At 46.3% G+C, this 22916-nt stretch overlaps 1 protein-coding gene across 1 annotated transcript in view; it reads right to left on the reverse strand.

Moving 5' to 3' along the window:
* Nucleotides 1-20147, reverse strand: part of LOC126416816 (microtubule-associated tumor suppressor candidate 2 homolog) — a 574074-nt gene extending 553927 nt beyond the window's left edge. Inside the window, exons 1-3 of the mRNA XM_050084699.1 lie at nucleotides 19995-20147; nucleotides 3950-4159; nucleotides 1452-1859 (exon numbers count right to left, since the gene is read on the reverse strand). Of these exons, the coding sequence (XP_049940656.1) occupies nucleotides 1452-1859; nucleotides 3950-4159; nucleotides 19995-20147 (771 nt within the window). The remainder of the gene's footprint in view (nucleotides 1-1451; nucleotides 1860-3949; nucleotides 4160-19994) is intronic.
* Between the last annotated feature and the right edge of the window lie 2769 nt (nucleotides 20148-22916).

Genomic DNA, 22916 nt, shown 5'->3' on the forward strand with positions numbered 1-22916 from the left:
TTGCTGTAACGTCATTAAATGTGTTGACGATGAGGGAGGGAGGGAGACTGGGTTTAAACGTCCCGTCCTCAACGAGGTCATTAGAAATGGAATACAAGTTCTCATTGTATCAAGGATGGAACGGGAAATCGGCCGTGTCCTTTGAAAGAGAAAATCCCGGCATTTGCCTGGAGCGGTTTACGGAAATAGAGGAAAACCATAATGTGGATGGCCGGACGCGGGTTTGAACCGTCGTCCTCCCGGATGCGAACCGAGTGTGCTAACCACTGCGCCACCTCACTCGGTACGACGAGAAAGAATGAAGGAGCACAGCACAGACGGGAAAAATGACGGGGATTGTTAAAACTGAGTGACTCGAAATGTGCCAGTTGCGGTAAGAGGGACACGACGCGGAGCGGTGTGGGTTTGAAGTGTGTAGCTCGAAGGGGATATCTCACTGGCGTTATCTGGCAAGCAAACAGTGTGGGAAATTTTTCCACGTACAGGATTCCGTTTTAAGAGCTGTCTTAGTAGCGGAGGCACATTTGCGATCAAAACAACATTTTTAAAAAAGACACGTGTTACAATAAACTTCCACGGAAAAGATCAAGTAGCGACGGTTTATTGAGAGGAATTGACTTACACAGAGAATAAATGTTAAAGTGTACGAGGAACAGAAAAGTGCCCGTCAAAATTTAATTATAGCCCTATGCAGATATCGGATATACTCTTACAGCGCGAGACAGCACTGCACTTTAAGAACGCTGGAGTGTAAGCTGTTTTTTCTTTTTTTGTGGTTTTAGGGCGCACAACTACGATGGTCATTAGCGCCCAGACTAAGTTAGGAATGCACTGCAAGGCACAAGGTTAAAACAGCAACTAAAAGGGACAACACTATAAAAGACATTACCAGGCATAGGATTAAAAAAAAAACAACAGAATCCTTGAACAAGTTTGTCAAGTGGATAAAAAGAAGCTGCTCCTGGGTCATCCGCTAAAATGCCATCCAGAGTACATGGCAGGCCAAGATCAACGCGCAGTGTATTAAAATTCGGACAGGAGGTTAGAATGTGGCGTACCGTCAGCAATTGCCCACATGGGCAGAACGGCGCCGGCGCAGCCGTCAGCAGATGGCGATGGCTGAACCGGCAGTGTCCAATTCGTAACCGGGCCAAAACGACCTCCTCCCGCCGAGATGGGCGTGAAGAGGTCGTCCAAGCCGTGGGGACAGGTTTCAAGGCACGAAGCTTGTTTTCAGTAAGTGTAGCCCAATCGGCATGCCACAGCGACAAAATGCACTGACAAATGACCCTGCTACAGTCAGATGAAGGGACACAACAAGAAGCTGTCCGAGGCTGGGGGGCTGTCCTCCCTGTAACCGAGACGGCGCCGCCGCCCTGGCCGGGTCTCCAGCCGGCCGCCTCCCCCCTTAACGAGTGAGCGCCCCCTGCATAGAGAAGCGGCGGACTGACCTGCGCTATCTTGCTCATGACGGCGTCCCAGCGGCCGCCCTTCTTGGCTTTGTGCGCCGGCCGCTGGTTCTCCTGGTCTTCGTGCGGCTGCGGCTGCGGCGCCGGCGCCTCGATCATCGCCTTGATCTTCGAGACGACGTTGCGCTTGGGCATCTTGAACTTCTTGAGCTCGCGCGGCTTGGCGCCGGCCGCCGGCTTGGGCTGGTCCTGGGGCGCCGCCTCGGCCGCCGGCGGCGTCGTCGTCGTCGTCTGCGGCGCGGCCAGCTCCGTGATGACGGGCGACGACAGGTTCTTCAGGTTGTTCTCCTCGGTGAGCGCGCGCTCCGCCTCCTCCAGCGACGCCTCCTCCGGGATGACCGTCGTGCTCGCCGTCACGTTGCTGCCCGTCGGGCTCTGCGCCTCCTTCTCCTGGAACACGCCGCCGGACAACATGCACCGTCTGTTCTGGAGAAGCGCTCAACTACTACAGCCAATTGTTCCATTAAGTTTCGGGTGTGCAGCCGCAAGAAATCTAATATTTCGGCTGTATAACGTTCAGCCATCTTCAGAGTGAGCCGCAAGACTGCCGCTCCAGTGCTCGCTTCGTCCCTTTATACTGTTGTACCGCGCGACTGCGCATGCGGCCACAGATGCAAATGCTCCAGAGACGTTGGTCGGCGGCAGAAACGTGCATAATGCTCGAGTTATATCTATGACTCCGCAGTTGATCTGTGTTAGCATATCGATATATCATTGTGAGCTGCACTGTGACGACGTCTTTGCGAGTTTATTACAGCAAGTGCCGGATTCCATGATTTATCGAGATTGAAACCACTATCTCTATTAATTAAATTCGTCGTCAAGCGAATTTCAATCGCCTCCTTCACTATCGAGTCCCAAAAGGATGATGTAGTTGCCAAAATTTCGACGTTGTCATACAACATTGGATTGGATTGTTTGGGGAAAGAGACCAAACAGCGAGGTCATCGGTCTCATCGAATTAGGGAAGGACGGGGAAGGAACCATCCCGGCATTTGCCTGGAGTGATTTAGGGAATCATACAACATACTGTGACCATTATCAATACAGTGCTCTGCCACTGCCGACTTGTTAGGTTGTAAAAATTAATGAGATACTGGTTTCTATCTTGATAAATCATGGAATCCGGCACTTGCTGTAATAAACTCACAAAGACGTCGTCACAGTGCAGCTCACAGTGATATATCGATATGCCAACACAGATCAACTGCGGAGTCATAGATACAACTCACGCATTATGCACGTCTCTGCCGCCAACCAACGTCTCTGGCGCATTTGCATCTGTGGCCGCATGCGCAGTCACGCGGTACAACAGTATAAAGGGACGAAGCGAGCACTGGAGCGGCAGTCTTGCGGCTCACTCTGAAGATGGCTGAACGTTATACAGCCGAAATATTAGAAGGAGATTTCTTGCGGCTGCACACCCGAAACTTGATAGAACAGTCTTTGCGGCGCCAAAACGTGAAGATACTACAGCCAGATTTAACCGAAAATTGTTAAGGCAATCTTTAATATTCCTATCGGAATATGGGTTTACACTCTTTCCTTACACACTTGTACACTCGTTAGAACCAACTGTAAGAAACAGAAACATTAGCCAAAACTGATCTCAATATCACTGACATTTCTACAAAGACGAGCAAGAACAAAATCGTGGAGACTATCACCCACAAGCAGAAGAGGAGGGGGGTTAAGTACCAGAGAGGGTTGGGTCAAGTCCAGGATGGGGAATTCTTAACTAATAACCAGATACGAAACTTCCTGGAAGATTAAAACTGTGTGCCGGACCGAGACTCTAACTCGGGACCTTTGCCTTTCGCGGGCAAGTGCTCTACCATCTGAGCTACCGAAGCACGACTCACGCCCGGTACTCACAGCTTTACGTCTGCCAGTACCTCGTCTCCTACCTTCCAAACTTTACAGAAGCTCTCCTGCGAACCTCGCAGAACTAGCTCTCCTGAAAGAAAGGATACTGCGGAGACATGGCTTAGCCACAGCCTGGGGGTTGTTTCTGGAATGAGACTTTCACTCTTGAGCGGAGTGTGCGCTGACATGAAACTTCTTACCAGATTAAAACTGTGTGCCGGTATACCACTTGCCCGCCAAAGGCAAAGGTCCCGAGTTCGAGTCTCGGTCCGGCACACAGTTTTAATCTACCAAGAAGTTTCGTATCAGCGCACACTCCGTTGCAGAGTGAAAATCTCATTCTCAATACCCAGATAGTTTATGCCAACACACAGTCAATACCTCTGTTAACAACTGTAGTGAATTTGACGATAAGGATCTCCGTATAGTGTGTATATGAAGTTTACACTGTAAATCTTCTGTAAAGGCAATGAAGCTCTAACAGCTTGCTTCTAAGCTAAGTTCTGTGGACGTAACAGAGCTGTTCACACGAGAATGTCATTCTAGCGGAGTGCGTGGATGGACATGAGTGTGCACGGTCTACTCCAGAGAGGTGTGAGGATGCTCCTGCCCACCTGGCTGTGCTCCGAGACGCTGCCGGTGGAGCCGCTGGGCGACGCGTCGTGCGCCGCGGAGGCGTCGTCGGCGTCGGCGTCGCCGTCCTCCGGCCGCCGCGGCTCCAGGTCGGAGAAGACGCCGCTGGACTCCATCTCGGAGGAGGCCGTGAAGCTGGGGCAGCGCTGCTGCAGCCGCTGCGACTCGTTGTACAGCGTGCCGTCGATCACCTGCACACAGGGGCGCTCGCTCTACTTCCGGCCAAATGGTCGTCGCTCTGTTCGTCCTCGAGATACGGAGCACTGTGAATCAGTACTGAACTCTTACTACCTCCAGAACTCACGCAATCCGCTCAGCGAACACAGCAGCAACTGAGAATGAAACCAGCTTTGCGCCTGCTTCCACGACTTCCTATTAGATGGAACTCATTACACTGTTCAGTTCCATCAATACGTCGTTCTTGACGAAATGTAATGAGCGTACCCCAACACAGTGCTCTAGGATCATTATACAGGGGGAGGCATTCAAAACAGTTTTTGGAAATATACGGGAAACTACAAACTGGATTAAGCGAGCTTGTAATAAAAGTTGTTCGTCTCGACGGGCGACAGCCAAAGAAACTACCCTCTGCCGCCCCCCGCCCCCCATTCTAAGCGGGCGGGATGTGTGCTCAACTTTGAAATTTTAATTCTTTTGTATCATCAGTCTTCTGGTTGGTTTGATGCGGCCCGCCACGAGTTCCTCTCCTGTGCCACCCTTTCCACCTCAGCATACCACTTGCAACCTATATTCTCAATTATTTGCTCTATCTATTCCAATCTCAATTTTCCTCTACAGTCTCTAACCCTGTACGGCTCCCTCTAGTACCACGGGAGTTATCACCCGATGTCTTCACACGTGTCTTATCATCCAGTCCCTTCCTCTTGTCAGTGTTTTTCATATATCCCCTTCCTCCCCCAGTCTACGGAGGACCACCTCATTCCTTATCAGTCAACCAAACTTTCAACATTATTCTGTAGCGCCACATCTAAACTGCTTCGATTCTCTTCTGTTCCGATTTTCCCACAGTACAGGTTTCACTACCACACAATGCCGTCCTCCAAACGAACATTCCCCAAAAATTTCTTCCTCAAATTAAGGCCTATGTTTGATCTATTAAATAGGAACCCCAAGTTTTACTGCCGATTTTGATTCTCTTTGTCAATTACAGCACTACCTGTAACAACGAAAAGATGTTAGATAAAAGAGTTACGTATTTCCGGAACAAACAAATCCACATTAAAAATAGGGATTCCTCTTTAAGATTTCGAAAATGATCCCAGCCGACACACTTTCCGCTGGGGCAGGGAGGTTAACAACTTTTATTATAATCTTTTTTAATCCGATTTGTAGTTTCACACGACTCCAAAATCAGTTTGAAATGCCTCGTCCTGTATTCACTGAACTCTCCGCTCATTTTATCTCTATGTTGTCAGCGAGCACCTCATCTACATTCAAGTCACTGCTTCAATCTGAAGGCCCTTTGTTGGTCGTAAACTAGATTTTCACCTACCAAACGATGGTTCCCGTGCAACGTAACAGACACTTAGGCTGTGAGATAAAATTCCTTTACATTACACGTGTCTACATTTTACTTTTATTTAACCGTCAGCTGTCATGTGATTCACGTTTTCACTTTATATTTTAGAAACTATGTTCAATATGTTTCTTAGGGAATATATTTAATGAACTAATACTAACTGATACGAGAGCACCGCTAAAATAATGTTTAGATAATTTCTCTGAAACTAATTTGGATGGAACTGAGGTACTTCAGCCGAACTGTCCCGATTCGGGTAGTTGATTCAATCTACAGGTTAAAGAAAAAAAAAAAAACATCTGTAACTTCGAAATTATTTTGTTTAAAAAAAATTTCAAATTTATACTCTCCAGATAAAATACAATCATAGTGGCATTTTTTGTCCCCCTGCCCTGTCAGATAACCCGTCAACATGTTACTAACAAGATTTGCATTCAACCAGAACCAGCGATCTGCTGAGTTCGACTATTTTGATGGAATAAATTTCCCCCCCCCCCCCCCCCCCAAAAAAAAAAAAAAAATTTGCTTTCAGTGTAGTTTAGAGTTTTAGAACAGTTAATTTGACTTAAGAAAGGTGATGTATTTACTATTAAAAAGAGTCTCGATCACGATTTATTTATTAAGGTGACCGGTTTCGACCAGTACTGTGGTCATCTTCAAACCATTGAATAGGAACCTCTTTCTGCTGGAGAATCACTACTCGAATAGTGATTCTCCAGCAGATAGAGGTTCCTACTCAATGGTTTGAAGATGACCACAGCAGTGGTCGAAACCGATCACCTTAATAAATAAATCGTGATCAAGACTGTTTTTAATAGTAAATATCTGTAACACATTGATCACTGTCACTCCCATAGTGTATTCAAAAGTAATTAATGATGATGTAATTGTGACATATAGCCACCCTGACGCCACCACAAACGAAGGATCCTCAAGCTGTGCGGGGAGTACCGAGAGACCGACAGGAACTATCGTTTTATCTTTGATTAATCATATGGTAACACTGATGACTGCCGTATTGCAGCAGATAATATGCAAGTTTTTGCTAGCGCTCACGTTCAGTTTCTGTTTGTTATTGGAACATTAATATCGCCTGAAACATCAAATGGAGCTGTGACTTAACCCAGAAAGCCATTACATTAGCTGACTGGATTGTTTCCAGAATGAATTTCTCACTTTGCAGCGGGGTGTGCGCTCTTTTGAAACTTGCTGGCAGATTGAGTATCTGACCGGGACTCGAAGCCGTAAACTCAGCTGGGCAACTCGGTCGGCAAGAGCACTGCCTGCCAAAGGCGAGGCTTCGGCTTGCGCAGTATTAATCTGGCAGCAAGTCTCAGATCCACAGTAGCGGTGGGTTTCGCTATCTGATAACTGGCTCTCGATTGAACGTCGCAAAATGAAACCCGGGTGAACCACACATGCCGCGAGCTCTGTGAGGCTATTCGTGGACGATGCTGTTCTCCAAGTGCGCAAACTGCAACGACAAAACTGTAGTGAAAAGCATGGAGGCCTGCAGAGACCGACGAATGGCGCAAACACGGAGTTCACCGGTTTCAAGAACAAAGTATGGTACGTAAATAGACAAAAGGACTCATTACTCTATTACAGTTTAGGCAAAGAAGTCACTGGGAGCCGTAAAATTCTAATAAATATTGGATTATCCTCTCGAAGCGACGTAGAGTGGAACAACATAAGAACAGGCATAGGAAAGGCGAGGGCAGGTTCATATTAATTGAAAGAAAGCCAAGGAAAGGCAATCCAGCCACAAGCGAAGTTTCTCACTAAAAACTCGTCCCACTCATTCTTCAGTATTGCTAGTCAATCGGGCAGCGTTAATGGAGACGACAAAAATTCGAAGAAGAGTCGAGTAATTCGTTAACAGTCCGTTAAGGAAGAATTTATGGAGAAACTGGCACTCACACGACGGCTTACTGAGAGTTTTTTTCCTTCCCACACAGCACCCGCAAATAAAAAACAGTATGAAATATAGCTTACCCAGTTTCACAAGTAAGGGGTGTCTTCCAGGCGATGGAAGCCGCGTTAAGTGGCCAAAATAAAAAACCCTCGTATCAATGTCGGCGGACCCTTGAAGATTTTGATTAGTAGTTTCACACTTGCCGAGCCATTTACAGATAAAGTATGGAACAGTACGCTCTATATTAGCTTCATAGCTGGAAATGACAGTGAGTCGGACTATGAAGTCTAATCACCCGACTGGTTGATCGTTGAAGTAAATGTCAGCCTTGGATTTGTTAACCAGCAATTGTTCACAAAATCGTTTACAAAACATACGAAACAACGAAATTTTCAGGTGAATCGGCGAGGAAAGGACTGTGTGTAAACCACTAACCAAAAGAAACTACAGAAACATGGGATTAAGGCACCAGGAAATAACTTTCATGGTTCTACAGTGAGCTATAGACGGTAAACTATAGTGGAAGACAGATTCAGTATAAACAAAAATCAATAACTTTAGGTCGATGTGCAACTCTAAGCTTGAAACTTTGGCGGAGGTTGTGACGGGGCAGAGAGAGAGAGAGAGAGAGAGAGAGAGAGAGAGAGAGAGAGAGAGAGAGAGAGAGAGAATTTCGCGATACTCGCATTGCATCTCAATGGAACGTTGTCCAACCGTGAGGGAACCTCATTACGTTCAACTAAAAATTAACGGCAGCCAACATTTTCTCCAATAGGATTTTGCCGGCTGCTGCGGCCGAGCGGTTCGAGGCGCTTCAGTCTGGAACCGCGCGACCGCTGCGGTCGCAGGTTTAAATCCTGCCTCGGGCATGGATGTGTGTGATGTCCTTAGATTATTTAGGTTTAAGTAGTTCTAAGTTCTGATGACGTCAGATGTTAAGCCCTATAGTGCTCAGAGCCATTTGAATTTTTTCTAATAGGATTTTCACGGAAGATTCATGTCACGGAAACATTGCAGAGAACTAACAATCGCTTCTCGCAGTCAAAATTAAAAGCTATTCAAGGTATTACACTGAACTTGCGCAGATACTAATGAATCATTCATGTCTACTGACTGCATTTCGAGAATGGAAGGTTAGCGTACGGTGCAGTAAGTCAACTCTATCAAGCAGTGATCAACTGATGCGACGTGGAACGATCGTTTAGATTCCATGACTCCAGTAAAAAAGCGTTGGGGTTCAGATACACACCCTGCCACGCATTGCTTCGTTTCTTGACCCTTTCCACTGTACTATAGAAACGAGTGTTGCGTTCCTAAAGAGTTTTACATTGAAGTGTCCGTAAAAGCTGGATAAAGTAGTTGCACATCAGCACAGATAGTCCTCTGAACATCTCGGAAGACAGGTAGACGACATCAGGAAACATCTAAAGACCATAAGGCTTGGGAAATGTGAAACGGTGCCTTTATTAACCAACGTATACGAAATGGTTAATGTTGACGATGGCGAATCAAACGCCCTAACACTTGGTAAAAAAAAGTGTGAATACGGGGAAACAATCTGAATTGAAAGTTCGAGGCAAATCACTACTCGAACCTCGGAACCGTGCCTGCAGAAGACAAGCTAGAAGGTTCGAGCACTGGCCCAGCACTCTGAAATGCCACGAAGTCCAAAACAGCTCACTCTCCATTTGAGAGTACAGTTTTAACTGCCCTGGAGTGGAATTATAATTAACGAAAATAGTACCTCACCATTTGCTGAGCAACTCTTAAGTAGTTTAATGGCGCACTCGTAACTACTGTTAGATTTGATATCAGCACGTTGCTAACACTTTCCATTACATCACGATAAACGTCACCATTTCATATTTGTATACTGTTTTTAATGCTTGGCTCCACAACGGCTTTAAATTTCCTGGGAGCAGTCATTACTGTATCTTTTTCATAGGAGAATGCTTTATTTCATTGAAAATTGCTTACTTTAACAAATTTAGGTATCACCAAACAAAAATACGCTAAAGTTTTGTTTCGTTCAGTGAAGATTACTTAACATCTCACGACGTACACAATACTGTGAAGTAGATCAACATGATATGGCGTTGTATGTTCTGACAAGTGGGGGTTCTATAACCAAGACCGAAGAAGTGCAACCTATTTGCTGGTTTCGTCGTCATACCACAGTACACTACAGTATGTTACCACATATCTTCAAATTTTAAAAAGCAAACAGTACTAACGCTTGATCCATTCTACGTTACTGACTGGGTGGATTCGTGACATGTTGACAAATGGGATCGCAACTATTTTTGTGGAATGTTACATGATGCTACCCAAAGTGATCAAAGTTAACTAATCGTGCACCAAATAAATTCTTTGTTTTAAACAGAAAATAACCTGACGCAGAATGCGACTTGTTTCAGACAATTTCAGTTTGTCTAAATCGAATGACAGCAGTGTACTAAAACTGCTAATTGTGAAACGATACCTTTTTTCGAAGTCTTGTTGCATACATTGGTTGTCTGTATGTCGTGAAGATCGAACAGGCGCTGTATTCACGGAAACGCTGCTAGTAAACAGGTACTATCAAATAAACACACAGCTATTATTGATGACTGGCACGATTCGACGCGATTCACATCAACCCAAAGCACTTGAAACCAGTCACAGGCAGTTGCGTCCAGCAAACTGAAGCGGAGCGAGCTACTTGTTTGGTGATGCGCTATTGGCCAGCGCTAGGCAAATAGCTGGCCGAGCACATGAGGGTCTCAGGTTGACTGGCCAATTCAACACTACCGGTACTGTCAAATCCCGGGGTCGGATTTTCATCACTTCCTTCCCCTGTCGTCGTAATGCTGTCATCTCGTCCCACACGGTAAAAGTGAATATATATTTTTTATTTCCATGGACCGCACGATTTCCTTTATCAGCTACAACAAATACACGTACGAAATAATTTCTGTGAATGTGACAGAATAATCTTTTTGCTTTGTGGGCTAGATGTAAAACACTTTAACGATATGAGACATCAACAATTACTGTTCTTTAATTTATTAATGCTCTATCGAAATTATATATTAATTATGAGAACAAGAATAACGAAAAAAATCGCAGAAATACAGAGGTGACTGTATGACGTACAGACCAAGAGGTGGGAGAAAAACTGGATGTCTGAGGTGTGAGAAGCTGTGAAGATGGAGTGAAGAATAGTCACGACAGAAACAAAGTTTATACTTTGTACTTTAGCTGTCGTCATGAAGACTAGCTACGAGCGTAATGGCCCGAAATCTTCGAACGCACCTGCTTACCTTAATTATGGCTTTATTTACAAACGTTGGGGTGTAATCTGATCACGACATTCATATTTTATTACTACACTCTCTATGAAGTATTGCTATAGATTTTAGATTTCGCATGGAATTTAAATTGTAATGACAGAAATAATGGCGCAACAGACGTGCACAATAGGCTTGCATGTAAACAGGCATCGAGACACTTAGGAATTACTCCTCAACAGAGGACGATAATATCACGCAGACATCTGTTGATTCAGTTATTCTAGTGGAAGTCTGTTTCCTTGCAGCTGTTATTTTATTTTGATGATTACGTGATGTATGTACAGTAGATTTCCAACATTCTTATCTCCAAGAACGATTAGGCGTGGTTCCTGAATCGAATGCTGTTATTGCTATTGCGTCGCACAATCAAGCAAGGTGACACACAGTTTGATAATTCGTGCTCTGTGCTTCGAAACGTTTCGACGCAGAGATTGTACATACATGAGGTAAACAACAAGATAAAAATAAAGCTGCAAGGAAATTCATTTACAACGCAATAAATAACATCGCACTGAGATGAAAAACAAATTGACCACAGCTGAAAAATCACTGATGAATTGAATCTCGTACTCGCGAACCCTGTCACCATTAAAAGAATATGAAAGGAGCGCCATACGTAGTGAATTTCAAGGCAAGCTGAAATTCCAAAGTCAATCGTCAGTAATGCAAATTCCAGTAAAAGGAGATTGTCGCGCCGAAGCCGCAAGACTTGGACTATGGAGCAACGCAACAACGTCATTTGTTCGAATGAATCTTGTTTCACACAGTTTCCAACTTGCCAAGAAATTTGGCGAAAGTGTAATGATTTGGGCAGCAATATCGAGGTATTCCACGGACCCCATGGTTACACTGCAAGATAGAATTATTGCCAAGGATTATGTGACTCTTTTGGCTGATCAGGTCGATTGCATGGTACAGTGTTTGCTTCCCAATAGTGATGCTGTGTTCAAAGACGACAGGGCCGCCTGTTCACACAGCTCGCATCGTTCAGGGCTGCTTTTGCGAGCACGAAGATGAGTTGTCGTATCTCACCTGGCCACCGCAGTCACCATACCTCAAGTATTATTGAACTTTTGTGTTCTGCTTTGGAGAGAAAGGTATTTGAGCGCTATCGACCTCCATCTTCGTTAGATGAACTATCCATTATTTTGCAGGGCGAATAGCACGAGATTCCTTTCAAAATGTTACAGGGCCTGTATTTATCCATTTCGAGACGACTGTAAGCCACTATGCATGCAAACGGATTTCTGACACCGTATTAGATATGGTAGTGTATTGTGTTTTTGCTGTTTCCATTTTTTGTCGATCCCAGTGTTTCAGAAACTGAGAAGTATCCTAGCTATGTTGGTCCTCTCCCTTCGATGTATTTGTCCAGAAAGGATATCATATCGGAGATTTTGGACTTTTATCACATTAAGATAAGGGAACTTTCTTTTTCCTTATAACCGCCTTTCGGGGGACTACGCAAGGGCTCTGCAGGAATGGACAAGGTATCTGCAAACACTGTTCGTCTAAAAACCAGCTTCCTCTGTTTATTAATTCGACCTCAGAAGGACACTGGACGGCGTAGTTGGGGTTGACGAGTTCCTACACCGGAAACCTTGCCACACGCTCGCCTGCAGAGCAGTGCCCGACAGGTGTTGCCGCCGTTGCCAGCCTTCTGCGCGAAGCACATGCTGGTGCAGAAGACGAGGCGTTGCCATAGCAACAAACACAAAAACTGCATTACGTGATTGCTTGACGCAAACGCGTAAAGCTCACTGCAGTGGTCAGGAACCGTTTTGCGTCGATTCTGTATCAAGTACCTCAAAATAGTGTAACAATGCCGTACCACGTTGGAATAACATAACAGACAGAAAAAATTCAAAGAACAACCGCATGATTATTGACGGTATTGTTTTCATCGACGTAAGAGTGGCCCATGAATGCTCACGAACCGACGTGGTAGGCATTGTCAGAAAGTCTTTCTGTGTCGCGGACACCCCTTCCTGACGAAATTCCAAGATCCCACACCTTCAGCAATTCGTTCTTACAACTTCCTCCATGCTATATCTCCGCATAACGACCGCACTACTAAAATTGGATGGGCTGTGACTCATTCAATCCAACGACAGTCTACCTTCCTGCCTGTCATCCACGAATGAAATAGGAAGGTGGCGAAGGGGAAACGATACAAGATTACCCTCCGCCATAAACCAGACTGTGGCTTTCGGAGTATTGACGTAGATGTTAAAAGTCAACGGTCTACCATCCTGTCGTCTATGTAGTTCGGAGTTGGCATACCAAATTCACTGCTCTATAGGAGAAAATGGTTACTGGTTCTGCAGCAGTATGTGCTTCGCGTGGAAAGCTGGCAACGGCGGCAACTTCTGTCCGGCACTGGACTGCAGGCGACCGTGTGGCAAGCTTTCCGGTTTGGAAACTCGTCAACCCCAGCTACGCCATCCAGTGCCCTTCTGAGATAAACGGAGGAAGCTGGTTTTTAGGCGAACAGTGTTTGCAGAAACCTTGTCCATTCCTGCAGAGTCCTTGCGTAGTCCCCAGAAAGGCGGTTACAAGGAAAAAGACAGTTCCTTAATCTTAATGTGATAAAAATGATTGAATTGATTTTGATCACACATGTCGGTCTCGGGAAAGCCCCTCGTCAGTTTATTATGGGGCAACACAGCTTACAAGAACTTACTGTTTCAAATTAATGGACAACTTTATTAATCTGTACACAGAGTTTAAGTCTAATTCAACCATAAGTGCTGTACTAAATTGCATTGCGATGGTGACCAACAGCTTCTTTGAGTTAGTAGTCTGTAAAATGTGCTGAAAGTACTCCTGTCAGAGAGGGGGAAAAAAAGAAAAAGAACAGAGAGAGAGAGAGAGAGAGAGAGAGAGAGAGAGAGAGAGAGAGAGAGAGAGAGAGAGAGCTCCTCTTTTAAAGACTCTGACAAAAGAGCGGAACCAGCTGCTTATTTTCATTCTGCATTGCTGACCAAAAATGATGTGATGCGAACATACTCGCGCTCTTTTGGCGCAGAATATTCTAAGTTGTCATATGGTTTGACCCAGTCTCTCTCTAGTGGAGCCTTCATACTCGGCGTGTCCCTCTCACTGCCAGTGTCTGTGTGTGTCTCTTTCTCCCACTGTCTTCTTTCTCTCCCATTGACTTTATTTACTGCCTGCTTTTGAGCGTGAGCACGCAGAGCAGTTGCGGCGTGGTGGGCGGACAGAGGGGAAATGGGGGCGCAGCACGTCCTCGCTCCAACACCACATGGAAGAGCCAACTGTGAAAGACAGGACGGCCCGTCCTCACAGCAGCGTCGTCCGAGAGCAGCAATGACGAGTGGGCACTTTGTAACTCCGACAACGTCTACGCATTTCACTCCACAGGACGAGGAATATTACCTGTTTACGCAGTAAGATGGGTACGCAATACGTACGTAGGACTGACTGCTTCAAGTAAGTTTAATTTTCTACTTGACTACTTATCTTACATAGTCAAAAGATAGGGAAACGAAAAATCTTAAGGATCTTAACGCGGACAAAAACTTTTAAAACTTGAAAGGAAGCTCTTTAAAGAAGAGGAAGGAAAATCACGACTTCTATCAAAGGTCTTACGTTCTTCCGCGGATGGTGATTTAATAAAGACGACTTGCACCTCAACCTGTATGTCCACTTCTGGTGAACCAAGTTTCGCGTGGTGTCGTTATCAAACATCACGGTCATGCGAACTGGATGTGACATTTATGACAGCGTTGAAGAAGGTGTAGAAAACGTAGGTTTGTCACAGAATTTATTAATTTATGTGTCTACAGAAGGATTGCCAGCCACGCTGGAAAATAAATCAGGATTGGTAATGCACATGTACGGGAAAACGAAAAGCTTCCAGTACCTAATTCGTCCTAATCTGCAGTTTCAAGTAATTGATCTGGAATGCGACAGCGTGTATAAAGGTTGTCTACATTCCTCCAATCATTTCCCCTCAGAATCGAGTTCCTCGTTTACCCCAAGTCCCCACACGACTGCCTACCGTCTCCCCTGTGGCGACGGACTGGGGTTCAGTAGACGCTGCCGGCCGAAGTGACCGTGCGGTTAAAGGCGCTGCAGTCTGGAACCGCATGACCGCTACGGTCGCAGGTTCGAATCCTGCCTCCGGCATGGATGTTTGTGATGTCCTTAGGTTAGTTAGGTTTAACTAGTTCTAAGTTCTAGGGGACTAATGACCTCAGCAGTTGAGTCCCATAGTGCTCAGAGCCATTTGAACCATTTTCAGTAGTCGCTGCTTGCAAATCTGCGCTTTTCGCCTGCTTACGCAGCCCTGATTTACGGTACATGCCACTGCCATTGTCTCCATTGTACCGCCGCAGCTCAAAAATTCTAGTGAGCCAACTTACTTTTTCCCCAACACCCACGTGTTTAAAATTTTGATCCAAAGCGTGCCATCACATGAGCCTACGTATTAAATTCCGCCAGTCTGAGAAGGTCCGCGCAATCTCACGTATGGTCTCCACTGATCTGTCTCCTTCCTCTTTCGCTCACATTGCTGTTCTCTCTCTCTCTCTCTCTCTCTCTCTCTCTCTCTCTCTCTCTCTCTCTCTCTCGTCGCCTCTCTTCTACCGTCGCTGTATCTCTGCTATTCTCGAGAAAGGACGAATATGTTCGCGAGTCAAATGTTTTGTTGAGGAAGGCGGAATAAGCATTGAGATAGCTGGTTCCCCACTTTAATGTTAGTCTTTTAAAGAGGAAGCTACTCGCCTATTTTGTGGTCTAACAGGAACATCTTTTTGCTGGTTTCCTTCTTTTACTGTTACAGCAAGGTGTCTTGCGTATCTGTGTAAAACGAATTCTATAGGTCAGTAAAGTTTTGACAGTTTTATACACTTTGACATCACATAAACAACAAATAAGCACGTGTAATACGTATAATGAACACAGACTAGTTTGTTTTAAATTTTTTTCTGGATAATTTGCCGGCTTGTGATTTGTATCATGACAGTAAAAATGTCGTTGGAAATACTGTACTTGACTGAATTTGCAGTCTTCCCAGTTTTACACAATTTTTGGCAGTCATTTTAATTTCTTTTGAGGCATGTTAAGACCCTTTTTAGCTGATTTTTGTCACCGCAGTACCACTTGGGGCATATTTGTATAGGCGTGAAGTGCCCATTAGCCAGATACAACGCATTAAAGTTCTGTTGTTGAAAAATTCTGACTGAAAACATAGTATGGTGATCTGAGAACCCTCGCGATGACCCTAGGACCTTTGCCGTATGTTCACTACGTCAGTTGAAACGACATTCTGGTTCTCGGTAACGCGTAGCAGTATCTAAAAAAAATTTAAAGTTTCCTGAGATCATCATCTGATAAACATATGGTAAAAATGTCTACGACCTGCCATGAATAGAAATAATGGAAGTAAGTGGTCATCACCACAACTGGTACTTTTCGTACCCGAAAATCATGGTTTTTCGGAGTTTTCTTGGGAACAGCCTATGAACAAATTATGGTTTCATAATCCTCCTAAGGTCCACCCTAGACAACACCTAATGCAAAGGAACCAACATAATTGCTCAATATGCGAAGGCTGGAGGAAGTGTGTGCTGTCATTAAATTTTGACCCTGTTTTGTAGGACAGCCACACCATTATTTCGACAGGTACACAAATGATCGCTAGGCCAAGGGTTGTTCAAGGCACTTCAGTCTTTATCTCTGCGATCAACAGAAATGATCCCCCTTTAAAAACCGCATTTTCGCTCGCGGCTTTTGGAACACATTGGTAACGCGCGCAGTCGTGCACGGACCGATTTTAAAGCGTGCACCAGTACGTGTTGTCGACACAGGGCAGCGGAGCTGACTGGGGAAATAGTGTGACGGGTCGGATGTGCTTGTTTTCTGTACGGTTCAGTATTCCAGAGTCCACTATTGTGGGTTTGACACTTTACGTGCCTGATACTACATCGCCAGTGATGTTTCGAAGCTGGGCGTGTGGCGAATAGATGAAAGTCAGTCTGCACATGATGTAGAGGTAAAACAGACAGTTTTGCGTCTGTTCCACTTGAAAATAAATATAACGACCTAAATTTTGATATAAATTAAATCATTAATCTCGATTACTATTACAGTCCCATTTAAGAATAGCAAGTATGTAGGGGTCCATAGTTACAAAAATATTTTAACAATTTCGTGTACGTTACAGGTAGTCTGACTTCTGTGATACTTCGACACGCTTTCATTAATTGCAAGCATTTGTAATTGCGTGGTTTTGGTTCGAAAATTTTAATAGGAATTTACTTCGCTTCCTGTAATTCGATGAAACTGATATGTCTTAACTTTGTGTGAAACATGAGAAAAAATTAGTCACCTGTGGAAGACGTCACAGCAGTACAGTGTAAGACCGCCCTTGGCCTTGATAACAAGGCGAGGAGAACACTGGATACGTAGGCCAAATCCAGCTGAAGCGACTGGCTGATGAGCAGACCGCTACATGTTCTGAGTGGGGTTAAGATGGGTTGATTTAGCGGGCCAATCTAAGTACGATGGCGTCTCCGAATTTCTGTGAAACCAGGAAACTATGGACGAAGCCAGGTGAACATGACTGATGTTGGGAAACGAGAGTGTACACAGCGTACTCTTCCCTAAGGTCTAGACGAAAGGAGAGCACATGGTGACTGAGAATGTTGAACTTCCTGATTCACGTTTGCAGTAACCTGAATGAGTGAGCCCTAAATCATGGTACGAAAAAAACCCCAGAACGTCACAGTAGCACCTGCCGATTGAGCTGCACCCTCCGCACACTGTGAGTTAAGCTCTACATTGGACCGTTGGTGATTCGGCGCTTCGGATGATATGAAATACGAACAACAGTCGGAGCATACGTCGCACCTCCAATCGGCTACTGACCAGCTTGTGCGCGGCTGGACCCTCTGAAGAAGTGCAGCTTTATGTGCAACTGTGAGCAAGGCCCCTTTGCGAGGTAGCAGACTCCAGACGGCCATTCCGTGGAACGTTCTGTTAGAAAATGGTGGAGATGAACCTGTATTCACTGCAGCGCCGAGTCCCTTCGGGTTTCAGTGCGATTTTGCTTGACTAGGTGTGACACCCATCCCTGGTGGCGTCACTGAATGGTGCACCATTCATTGTAGATACAATGGATAGTCCCATTTGATACATCGACAAATCGGGCAACTCTACTTAAAGTATGGCCACAGCTACGTCCAAACATGACAGCTCGTTTTTCCGTTCTGTCACGTCGACTCTTACTGCGCCGACTGCATACTACCCACTGGCACGTAAATACTACCTCACAGCAAGCACTTGAGTTAGTGATGCCATGTGCTAATTGTGCCCCACCTACTGCGTTCCTAAGCGACAACTTTCCTGTTTGTAAAGAGTGACTAATGTTTTGTCACAATGGAGGCAAAAAAAGGCAATGCATTGCCGTTCCCCTACTTCCTAGTCCGCAGCAAACGAAATGCGTGCCTTGGCCTCAACATTTACATAAAACCTATCCACAGCGGCCTGTATTTCCACGCTGTCAGGCATCAGGCATCACCGCCCAGCACAAAGTCACTGTGTTACAAACATTGGTGCATAGTGCAGGAACGATATCAGAAGCCGATAACGTGCACCGTGAGCTGAGCCACTTGCGCAAGATCTTCGGGAAGAAAGACTACAACGTTGACCAATTAAATGAAGTTACGTCAAGAAAGAATGACAGTAACATCATCGACGAGGACCAGGAAAAACTTGCTTGCGCTTTTCAGTGGCTCCGTATCGGGTAAGATAAACCGGCTGCTGAGAAAACAAAAGATCAAATCGATTTTCAAGACCCCGACAAAAATCCAGTAATTTCTGATACCAGTTAAAGATGCAGAAGGCCTCTTGGCAACTGGCTTCTTCAAGATACCTTGTGAGTGTGGCCAGTCTCACGTCGGGCAAATAGTACGCACTGCAGAACAACGCAGGGAGGTGCACGAGAGGTTTTACCTCGTACGCTATCGTGCGTTAGCTGAGCGTGCTTGAGACGACAATAACCCGAGCAAATTTGGTGAAACTTATGTCGCGGCTCGGACTAGCGAATGCTGGGACTGCGTAATTAAGGAAGCCATCAAAACATAAATACCGATAACACCGTTAACACACACAGCGGCCTGCAGCTCACCGCGGCGAGGGATCGAGCAGTAGTGAGCTCGAAGCGGGTACAGGAGACCTACGAGAAGGACAGGTCGCGGCGCGTACGTCACGAAGGAAGGCCTGAACTAGCTAGATAGCTAGCTAGCTAGCTCGCTCAACTCAAGTCAACCTACGTTTCTACACCTCTTAGCTCGCAACTAGGCGTGTACGTACAAACGAAAACAAACTTCAATTGGAATCCGCTATTATGGAGTCTTACTGCTATTAATCCAAAGGCCTACTTATAATTTGTTACGGCTGTGCTGGAGTACAATAGAAGTAAAATCATGCCAAAATGATAAGTTGCATGAAGCCCCAGTGAAATGAGGACTGTTAAGCAGAAGAGATTAAATGGCCGTTATACTATTTATATAGAGTGTTGATTTTAAATTTTGTTTTAGAATTGTTAATCAGGAAGAGTTCGTAATAGATTCCAGTGGAAGATGCAATTCTCGTCAGTAGGTACACGCCCAGTTGCGAGTTAACAGGTATAGAAACGTAGTTTGTCTGCTGGGCTGAGCGAGCGAGTGAATTCAGGCGTTCCTTCATCGCGTACGCGCCGCTGCCTGTCTTTCTCGCGGGCGTCGCGTGAGCACCAGTGACGTCACAGCCAGCAGCTAGTGTATACAAAGGCGTACCAGCAGCCCACTGGCAGTCCTACCACTTCGCAATAGCCAACGAATGCTTGGTTATAAGCTCGTGAAGTTTTGACTATCTGCCGCGGCTTCAAACTTTTTATTCCATATTATCACTAAAATATTTTCCCCTAGCGGCAGAAGTCAGAGCTTTTTCCTAGAGGTACTGTGACTGTTGATGTCTACTACGGTTTGCGAGCTTTTCTCCCGTTGCGTGTGGAACGCTCTTCTGTTATGTTATTTTTTGCAAATTTAAAGACATGTTACTCGATATTTGAAAAAAGGTCGTACACATTACAGTTTTCGTTTGTCATCTTTTTGTAGCGTTTTTGTTTTGTTTTTATCTGCAAAATTTGACAACGAACGTCCTATGTTCGGTGATGTGGATTCCCTTATGTTTGCTGCTATATTCGATAGGCGGTACGAAGCTGGAAGGCTTGCCTGTGCGCGGCGGTCTCCGCAGCCGGTGGCGGCGGAGCTGGAGGAGGACGAGGGCGGCTCCTCGTGGGCGGCGGGGGCGGCGGCCGGGGGCGGCGCCCTGGCCTCCTCGTGGCCGTCGGCGTCGCTCTCGGTGAAGAAGTCTGAGTCGGTCATGGGGTCCTGGGGCTGCGCCAGCGCCAGTCCGTGGCCCGCCGCCGCCGCCAACGCCCCCGCCACCTGCGCCTTGGGCGGCGGCCCGGGGGGCGACGACAGCTCGGCGCCGCGGCTCGCGGGGCGGCTGCTTTCGCCGTCCCCCTGCACAGGGAGAGAAAAAAGTCAGTCTGGTAGCAAGGAAGTCGTTTACAGCAAGCTACATTGTGTCTGATATGCATTCTCGAGATGGACTTACTCACAGATTACCATGCAATTAGCGATCTACTACATACACTGTTGGAAAAAAAGTGCAACACCTACAAAGACTCTATTCAGTGACAGCAGTGCATGCTACGAGGTTTTAGTGTTAGCGACTCAGCGATGAGATGGATCTCAGGAGGCTTGTCTGCGCGCCCTCTGTCTTGACTCTCCAGACAGTAACTGTGTTGGTTTAGAGGTGAACACTGTTTGCTACGTTCGTTCTAGCGTTCAACTATGCTGCACCGACGAGCCAGTTCTCCTGTCGAACAGCTTCCGTCATTTCACGGGGACCGCATTTTGACTCCGCAGCAAGCAGGGCGAGCGTATCGAAGGGTTGCTGCACATACACAGCTGGCCATTAAAATTGCTACACCACGAAGATGACGTGCTACCGACGCGAAATTTAGATGCTGTGATATGCAAATGATTACCATTTCAGAGCATTCACACAAGGTTGGCGCCGGTGGCGACACCTACAACGTGCTGACAAGAGGAAAGTTTCCAACCGATTTCTCATACACAGACAGCAGTTGACCGGCGTTGCCTGGTGAAACGTTGTTGCGATGCCTCGTGTAAGGAGGATACATGCGTACCATCACGTTTCCGACTTTGATAAAGGTCGGATTGTAGCCTATCGCGATTGCGGTTTATCGTATCGCGACATTGCTGCTCGCATTGGTCGAGATCCAATGACTGTTAGCAGAACATGGAACCGGTGGATTCAGGAGGGTAATACGGAACGCCGTGCTGGGTCCCAACGCCCTCGTATCACTAGCAGCCGAGATGACAGGCATCTTATCCGCATGGGTGTATTCGTGCAGCCACGTCTCGATCCCTGAATCAACAGATGGGGACGTTTGCAAGACGACAACCATCTGCACGAACAGTTCGACGACGTTTGCAGCAGCTCGGACTATCAGCTCGGAGACCATGGCTGTGGCTACCCCTGACGCTACAGCACAGACAGGAGCGCCTGCGATGGTGTACTCAACGACGAACCTGGGTGCACGAATGGCAAAACGTCATTTTTTCGGATGAATCCAGGTTCTGTTTACAGCATCATGACGGTCGCATCCGTGTTTGGCGACATCGCGGTGAACGCACATTGGAAGCGTGTATTCGTCATCGCCATACTGGCGTATCACCTGGCGTGATGGTATGGGGTGCCATTGGTTACACGTCTCGGTCACCTCTTGTTCGCATTGACGGAATTTTTAGCAGTGTTCGTTACATTTCAGATGTGTTACGACCCGTGGCTCTACTCTTCATTCGATCCCTGAGAAACCCCACATTTCAGCAGGATAATGCATGACCACATGTTGCATGTCCTGTACGGGCCTTTCTGTATACAGAAAATGTTCGACTGCTGCCCTGGCCAGAACATTCTCCAGCTCGTTCACCAATTGAAAACGTCTGGTCAATGGCGGCCGAGCAACTGGCTCGTCACAATACGCCAGTCACAACTCTTCATGAACTGTGGTATCGCGTTGAAGCTGCATGGGCAGCTGTACCTGCACGAGCTATCCAAGCTCTGTTTGACTCAATGCCCAGGCGTATCAAGGCCGTTATTACGGCCAGAGGTGGTTGTTCTGGGTACTGATTTCTCAGGGTCTTTGCACCCAAATTGCGTGAAAATGTAATCACATGTCAGTTCTAGTATAATACATTTGTCCAATGAATACCCGTTTATCATCTGCATTTCTTCTTCGTGTAGCAATTTTAATGGCCTGTAGTGTATTAGGCACAATGCAACGTTTCTTTCAGCAGTGGTCTGAGGAACATTCCCTCACCTATAGCACTTCTTCTGGACGTTCGCGAAGAACAGATTCACGTCAGGATAGACTCTGGGAGCAGCAGTAAGCGACAAGACGCGATCCGGGGACGATGCACCTGCTGCGTCACCAGGGACCACTGGGAACCGTCTGGTCACAGGATTCAGATGACGAGCGGGTTTAGCCAGGCTACCGCAGACACCACTACACCGCCAAGCATCGCCTCTCTGGTGTCATGCCAGGGGAATGGAATAGCGCACTGTTGTCCTCAGTCACTAGAGTAGGTTCTCTCAGTATGCGAGTGATGTAAGTAAACGCGTTCGGCGCAGACCTGGTGAGCTGCCTGTTCCACTGTGCATTCGCCCACAACACACAGGTCCCACCGCAGCCTCCACGCTGTGGACAGCCGTCATCTATAACGTAGTCACGTTTGGTGCTTCCACAGGACGAAGCAAGCAATCCTCGCTACACTGCTCAGGCTGTTATCCCCGTACTGTTGCCGTTTCTTCCATTGGAAGCCGACGCGCGTTTCTGGCAGCACAAAGCAGCTCCACATACGACTCGTGCGCATCTTCGCGCTCTTCGTGATGTAGAACTGCTCTGGCCGGCAAGTGCACCAGACCTCTCGCCATATCGACAAGTATGCCAGATGATCGAGGGGTAACTAATTCCTGCTCCAGGACCTGGAAGAACCACTGAAGGGCTGCAACGTGAGACGCAATATACTTCAGACGATGTACTGCAGGATATAATTCGC

Source organism: Schistocerca serialis, chromosome 8 (genome assembly GCF_023864345.2).
Source record: "Schistocerca serialis cubense isolate TAMUIC-IGC-003099 chromosome 8, iqSchSeri2.2, whole genome shotgun sequence".
Classification (NCBI taxonomy): domain Eukaryota; kingdom Metazoa; phylum Arthropoda; class Insecta; order Orthoptera; family Acrididae; genus Schistocerca; species Schistocerca serialis.